The sequence below is a fragment of the Cynocephalus volans genome, chromosome 1, assembly GCF_027409185.1.
Source record: "Cynocephalus volans isolate mCynVol1 chromosome 1, mCynVol1.pri, whole genome shotgun sequence".
Classification (NCBI taxonomy): Eukaryota; Metazoa; Chordata; class Mammalia; order Dermoptera; family Cynocephalidae; genus Cynocephalus; species Cynocephalus volans.
The window spans coordinates 40680094-40687761 of record NC_084460.1 but is presented as its reverse complement, the minus strand read 5'-3'; the positions used below and the strand labels follow the sequence as shown (position 1 = coordinate 40687761).

Here is a 7668-nt window from a genome sequence, read left to right as displayed (position 1 = left end):
GCTTCAGAGAGGCACAGAGAAGCAAAGAAACACCAAGAGATCAATAAGATACATTGTTAGAGACAAACAGAAGAATGTTAGTAGTTTGCATGTAAAATGGAAAATGGATGGAGGCTGAGGACATTGCACAACTCTCCAAATGATCAGAACGAAGACCCGAGATGGTGGGTTTATTTGTAAGGTAGCCAGGAAAGTGTGAGACAAGATTTGCCTACTCCGTGCGGTCGCCCAGAGGGTCCTGCCCAGTGCAGCCAGGGGATTCAGGATAAGGAGTCACCCAAAGAGACCTTTTCCCCAGAGCTGTGAGCTGTAGATGCCAATGAATCCCATTTACAACCTCAGGAACCCGGTGTTCCCAGCAAGAAAGGGGGTGGCTGGCTTGTCTCCAGTTCTCATATGCAGGGTACTGGATACTGAAGGAATAGGCTGGGCCAAGGCATGAAGACATTTCTATGTTCTGAAACCACCAGACAGGCTCGCCTCTCTTCAGAATGGAATCTTCTGGACTTTTGTGCATCCTGGTGCTATTTATCCTCTTTGCGAATGTCCAGGGAACTCGTCTAAATAACTGTAAGTATTTACGGTAAGTATTGGGCCTCAGCCCTTGCCCTGAAAGAGGGAAACTTTCTGGTAGGAAGGAACAAGGAACAATTCCTCAGATCTGAGTTGCTTTCCACCATCCTAGCCCTGGTCCTGGGTTGGGAGAGTAGAGAGACCTTTGGAAAACCCCTTCTGTGGAAGATCCCTTCTGTTAATAAAGGAACCCACACTTAGGAAATCCCCTCTTTATCCCCTTTGAAGTAGAGGGTCTTTCTCAGGGAGACGGGAGAGAGTCACAGGATCTAGTATTTTTATGGGAGGGGATGTAGGAATCTGGGAAGCCTAAAGGACCTTCCCCTCACCCCGTAAGAAAGACAGGATCTTTTCTCAGGACATCATCTATCTTCTCCTTCTTCTTTCACATGTGGTCCCACAAAGTGTCCCTGCATCCGCAGGGGTTCCTTGACTTTGGGATAAAGAAGTCCCTTTAAACTCGAGACACTAATAGTCCATGTCTATATAGTAATAGTGATAATTGTTACCATTTGTTGAACACTTGGAAAGTAGGGATTTTAAAAATTTTTTAAGAGGGATCTGTAGTCAGATTTAGTGGACTCAAATCCTATTAGACATATAACCCTGGGAAAAATTACTTAAATTCCATATGCGTCAGTTTCCTCATCTGTAAAATGAAGATTTTAATAGAACTTACTTCCTAGATGTGTTGTGGGGATGAAATGAGATTATCCATTTTAAATGCTTAGAAAAGTGTGTGGCCTATGGTAAATATGTAACAAATGTTAGTTGATATTACTGTGCATCATTTACTATAACTAGGAAGCTCTACTCTCTTTGCCTCCTTTTTTCCTCACACCTCTGTAAGGACAAAATGATTTTACAGATGAAGAAACCAAGGTTCAGAGAGGGTAAGTAGCAGACCAAATGTTAGAATTCAAAAACCAAACTGTCTCCAGGGTGAGTGATCTTCATTACTGTGTAATATTGTCCCCCCCAACCCACCCAAAGGAACTCCCAAACACTGACTCCTCAACAAGGCCAAAAGGACAATATCAGCTTAAACCAGTGGCTACCAATGGCGCAATTTTGCCTTCTAGGGGACATTTCCAGTGTCCGGAGACCGTTTGGATTGTCATAACTTGGGATTGTATCTAATGCATAGAGGCCAGGGATGCTACAAAGCATCCTACAATGCACAGGACACCCCACCCAAAGAATGATCCAGCACAAATGTCACTAGTGGTTGAGAAATGTGCCTTGGAAGGGATGGGGCTAGAGGGTGGAACTAGAGATGAGGTAAAAAGGTAGAGTGAGGGTGGTCAGAAGGGAGAGTAGTGTAGGCAGTAGGGAAATACCTGAGGGCGCCCTTTGAGAAAGGACTCCTGCGGGTGAGCAAAATGAAAGCAAACTTCTCTGACTCCCCAGAATTGTCCTGGGTTGTGAAGAGGGTGGGCCCTTTGCCCTCCAAGGCTCATGGTTGTACAACTGCTTCTTCCCTAGGGAAATGCCCCAGAATCAGAGAGAAATGTGAATTCAAAGAAAGAGACATGTGTACGAGCAACAGAGAATGTGAGGACAGCAAGAAGTGTTGCGTTCTCAGCTGTGGAAAAAAATGTTTAGATCTTAAAAAAGGTAATATTCGGGACCTTGGAATAATCAACCCCTCTACCCAGGCCCTGACCTTCTGCCCACTTGGGCTGACTGTATCCTCTAGATCTCTGAAAGCTGGTCTCTGGGTAAGATTGCTGGACTTGGGAGACATGAGATTTAGATTCATTAGTGCTCCTAACATGGTGTCTGACATTAGTAATGTCCTTATCTTGTCAAGTGATATCAGGGTTCAGTTTCACCAAAGTATGGGAGCAAGAATGGGATGGAATTAGATGGTTTTTGGCCACTTGGTTACTTTACACTCTTATAATTTTCTGAGTCCCCTGGTGACCATGGTGGTTCTAACATACACCAACACTGTTGCCGTATGTCATAAATTAAGCAATTTATATTTCCTAGCTTTTGGCTCTGAAGTGACCACCTCTCTGCCCATACAGATCCAACTTTGCACCAAGAAACCTCCCCTGACTACTCCATACTATAGGGCTTTTCCTTTGCTGCTGCAATCATAACTCCTTGTCCATCTCCCTGGGCTCCAAAAAGACTATCAACAATTCTTTATTCATTTATTTAACAAATGTTTCTTGAGTGCCACTGAGACCCCTAATAGGATTTGACCTGCTCAGTGTGGTCACTGAGGTTGGGAAAGACTTCTCTGAGAAAGGAAAGCTGGAGTTGAGTTCAGAAGGATGGATAATATTTTAGGAAAAAGTGTGTGGAAGGGCTTTCCAGGCACAGGGAATAGCATGTACAAAGGCTCAACTGTGGGGCCTAGGGAGGCCAGAGAGCAGACTGAGCATGTGCATAGTAAAGGTAAATGGATCCTAGGTTGGCAGGGATCACACAATTCAGGTCTGGTTGCCCAGATTAAAGAGTCTCACCTGGATCCTAAGAGCCATGGAAATTCATTGAGGTGGGGCAGTGACATGAGCACGATCATACTAAACCAACAGAGCAGGAAACAGGAGGAACCATGTAACTTAAACATGAAAGAAAACGGTAACTTGGACTAGGGAGGTAGCTAAGGGAATGAGAAGAGTGGGATGTGTTTGAATAGTATTTATGAGGCAAATAGGACTTGACGATGGAGCAGACCAGGGAGGAAAGGGGGCGATAAGTCATTCATATGCCTGCAGGTGAGGGATTCTGAATCCAGACTTCCTGAGTTCAAATCTTAGCCCCAGTCTTTTTCTCTTGGGCATATTAACATCTTCACCACACTGTGCCTCACTTTCCTCTGTTAGTAAAAGGACCAGTGCCAGAGGTCATTTTGAGCATCAAATAAATTGATGCACATGAAGCACTTAAAGCAATGCCTGGCACTTAATAGCCACCTAATATCTATCAGCTTAAATTATTTGTCATTCTTGGGAGCTACTGAATAGCAGAAACCATGCTTTTTCTTTGTCCTTTAAATTGTTTAGCATATAGTAGGTGCTCAATGAATGATTTATTCAGTTCAGGTCAGGATTCATCTTATTTCACCCTCAGCATTCTGTAAAGTCATATATTGTGCCAGACCACCTGCTAGGAAATGGAATTCCAGTATTAAATAAGGCACAATTCCTGCTCTCTAGAAACACGCAGCTTCAGGGATGAGACCAAAGATATAATCAAATGACAAGTATATGCACAAGATACAAGTTATGCAGAAGCAAGGTAGAGAAATGCAGGATTGATTCAGGCACCTGAACCAGTGCGGATATGGGGTGTATAGTGGAGTCAAGAGAGATATCACAGAGGAGTTGATGTCTGAGAAAGGCTTTGATGGAAGAATAGGAGTGTCACTAATGAGCAACAGTTGGCGTATGGCAATGCGAAGGTATGGAGTTGTGGCACAGCATGGTGTGCTGAGTATTGCCAGAGCCTGTAGCCTGTGGCAGGAGAGGAAGCCAGAGCCACAAGTAGGAGTCAGATGGTGAAGGGCCTTATGAGTCATGGCAGAATTTTCTCATTAAATCAGGGTAGGTCTTATCTGTAGAATAACACAATTGGCTTCACTTTCTGATCCATCAGATCATTCCATCCAGTGAACAGCATGAAAGATTGATTGTAGGGGCTAGAACCAGATGTAGGAGGACCAATTCGAGGTTATCTCAACAGCGCAAGTGTGAGATGCGGAGGCTTAAATGAAAGAGACTGGCAGAGCTGTTAGGAGGTAAAACTTAGCAGGACTTAATTGTTGAGCTGTGGAGATTTACCTTCATGGAACTCATAGTTTAGATGGGACCCGTATTAGTTTGCTAGGGTATCAACAATAGACTGGTGCCTAAACAACAGAAATGTATTGTTTTACAGTTCTGCCAGGTAGAAGTCAAAGATGAAGGTGTCAGCAGAGTTGGTTTCTTCTCAGGAACTGAGATAGGGAAATCTGTTCCATGCTTCTCTATTAGTTTCTGGTACTTTCTGGCAATCTTTGGAATTCCTTGGTTTGTAGTCACATCACCCCAATTTCTCCTTTCATGTTCATGTGGTGTCTCCCTGTGTGTGTGCGTGTGTGTCTGTTCACATTTACCCTTTTTTATAAGTACACCAGTCATATTGGATTAGGGGCCCAGCCTACTCCAGTATGACCTCATCTTAACTAATTACATCTGCAAACAAACCTATTCCCAGGCATGCAGATACCCACGCTGGGGTCTCTTTGCAAATGTGTGCAATATGTCATCGAGCTAGGCTCCTGCAGTGTAATAAAGGGAAAGGAGCCTATTCCAATTTTATCTATGGTAGTTGCCATGGGGAACAATAAAAGCTGGTTTTGTTTTGGTTTTTTCTGGGGTGGGTACTCTGAGTTCTCAACTCTGGGGTCTCTCTGCAGACATATGCAAGATGCCAAAAGAATCTGGCCCCTGCATGGCTTATTTTCTTCGTTGGTGGTATAGTAAGGAAAATAACACCTGCTCCAGCTTTATCTATGGTGGCTGCCAGGGAAACAATAACAACTTCCAAACCAAAAGCATCTGCCAGAATACCTGCAAAAAAACACGTGAGTCCTTGGGCCCTAGTTTCCCATCCTCACCAGGGCCATGCTGGGAGGCCTGGGTGTTTGCTGGTCCGTTACAGGGTAGCTACACCCTTGGCCATCCTCATGCTGACAGAGCCAGCTCCAATTATCAGGTAAGAATGCACCTCACAGAAGGGTAGTGGCTTTCTCGGAACTGAGGATGGGAAGGGACATGGAGAGGACTCAAAGTTAGCAAGTATGAGAGGAGTTAGAAGAGGTGGAGGGAGGCTGCAGAAGTGGTGAAATCTAAGAGGCCAACTGCAAAAGGGTCCAACCTAGCCCTGGACGCATTACCTGACCAACCCTTCCAGGCCATCAATTTCCTCATCAATTTCCTCATCAAAGCTCTCTGCCAGCCATCCGCTCCCATTTATTTTTCCTTGAAAGAGACAGCTCCCCAGAGCAAACCCACTTCCTTTTAGTCTCGTCCTGTGAAAAGATGTATAAGCGTAACTTCAAGTTTTAAAGATGAGCTGAGTCCGAGATGCTCAGCTGGTCTTATCCTACATTCTCAACAGGCTCTTCTTCCTGAATGGATAAGGACACTCTGGAACAACTGCCAGGATTTGGCTCATGCTCCAAGGCTCTGTCCATATACCTGACTGATGCACCAGGTCGGCTTCCACTGTTCTACTCTCAGCATTCCAAGGCCTTACCTCCTCCCAAAACTGAACCCCAGGATCTGCCTCCCCTTTCTCCATCTCCACCTCTTTTCATGCATAATAACCTTCCATTTTGACCCCATCTCTATGCCTTACCCTTTATCTCGAACTTCTAGAGCTTCCTGTTTATATTTGTGTAGCTTCCACTTTTTCTCAATAAAGTACTTGGTTCTTGTGCCTCTGAGGCTGAGTAATTCATGTCTGTTTGGCACATTACACTTCAGAGACTACGGGATCACTGAGGCTTCTGTTGACACCATTGAAGGGAGTGGTGACATCAGAACCTTGAGAGTCAAGAGATTCAGGGATATGGTTATCCTCCTCTGTTTCTTCCAAAAAAATTGTAGAACCCTCTTAAGGGTTAGTTGCCTTAGTTTGGATCTCCCAGAAACTGACCTTGGGTGCAGGTAGTTTGTTTGGAAGGTCTCTGAAGAAGCTCAAGGTCGGAGTAGGATAAGTGACTCAGGGAAGAGAGAAGAGGCCATTATGAGCTGGTTACCGCTGTGGGAAACTGCAGCTCAACTCCATCACGGATCTTCTAGAGAACCATGTAAACGTCCCTCCAACTTTTCTTCACCTGTCTCCAGTGATGAGGAACCTGAGGTATTTATTCATGGATTCTCATCCCACACTGGATAACTGCGGTATCAAATCCCTCACTCTTCTAGACTGTTCTGCATGCAAGCTGAGCGTGCTCCTAGGGAGGCAGAGAATACCCACAGCAGAGAAGCAGGGACTCTGACACTTGCAGTGGGAGGCTGTCGATGTACGCTGGATGTTATTCAGCCATACAAAGGAATGAAGCACTGAGACGTGCTGCACTGTCGATGAACCTCAGAAACATCACACTCAATGGAGTAGCCAGACACGGAAGGTCACAGACACTATGATTTCATTTACAGGAAATATCCAGAATCGGTAAATCTACAGAGATAGAAAGCAGATTAGTGGTCACCAGTGATTAGGGGGTGGGGGTTGGGGGAAACAAGGGAGCGATTGCTAATGGGTACAGAATTTTCATTTGGATCCATAGTACTGTTTGGGAACTAATAGTGGTTGCACAACATTGCGAATGTACTAAAAAAGCCACTGAATTGTTCACCTTAAAATGGTTAATTTTATATGATATGAATTCTACCTCAATTTTTAAAAAACGGATTAAGAAAAAATGTGCACTGGAACTGTCTCTTGCAGCTGCAGGTGAAGTTAGAGGTAAGCCAAGGGCATGTCGGGTGGTATAACAGCACCCCTGCTATAGTCTATCTTGGTATTGCTCTGATTCACTCGTGCCAGACACTGAGTCCATTCTCTCACTGATGCATCATCAATTAAATTGGTGAGTTCAGTGGACCATTCCTAAGGCCCTGCTGCTGAAGCTGGTTCTGCAACCATAACTGGCATTTATTATTTCTCCCCTGCATCACCTATTCTAAATTGCACCCAATGATAGAAGCTCTCTGTTCACTCTAATATTCTTTCCTGCTTTCAAAGTACCTTGACCGACACTCTACAGATTCAGTTCAACCTGGAATCAACCTGATTTCTCCGCCGAACCCCACTCATCTCAATATCTTTACTGTTTGACAATGGCTAGAGAAAAGGAGTGAGCCAAAGAGGAGAGAAAGAAGGGCAGAAGGGAAATAGAAGGAGGGGAGAAAGAGGCATAAATTAAGAGAACTAGTATGCAAATAATAAAAGCAGATGATTACATATTCAAAAAAAAGAGAGACGTAGACAGAGAGAGACTCACTGAAAAAGAGAAAGTGACAAGCACAGGGTAAGAGATGTAAAGTGACATAAAGAGGAGAAAAAGAAACAGTGAAAAGATAAAAC

The 7668-nt window shown here is 44.3% G+C and overlaps 1 protein-coding gene across 1 annotated transcript; it reads left to right on the top strand.

The window, feature by feature from the left end:
- The first annotated feature begins 491 nt into the window (after positions 1-491).
- Positions 492-5237, top strand: LOC134375069 (eppin-like). The gene is made up of 4 exons (XM_063093255.1): positions 492-583; positions 2006-2190; positions 4988-5155; positions 5233-5237. Exons 1-4 carry the CDS (start codon positions 492-494, stop codon positions 5235-5237), a joined length of 450 nt encoding a protein of 149 aa, XP_062949325.1.
- The last annotated feature ends 2431 nt before the right edge of the window (positions 5238-7668 follow it).

Bases quoted from the DNA above. Each gene is read 5' to 3' on its own strand.
- LOC134375069 (XM_063093255.1), top strand. From the start codon at position 492: ATGGAATCTTCTGGACTTTTGTGCATCCTGGTGCTATTTATCCTCTTT. The intron at 584-2,005 runs GTAAGTATTGGG...GGTTGTGAAGAG, and splicing joins AATAACTGTAAGTATTTACG to GGTGGGCCCTTTGCCCTCCA. The intron at 2,191-4,987 runs GTAATATTCGGG...GTCTCTCTGCAG, and splicing joins ATGTTTAGATCTTAAAAAAG to ACATATGCAAGATGCCAAAA.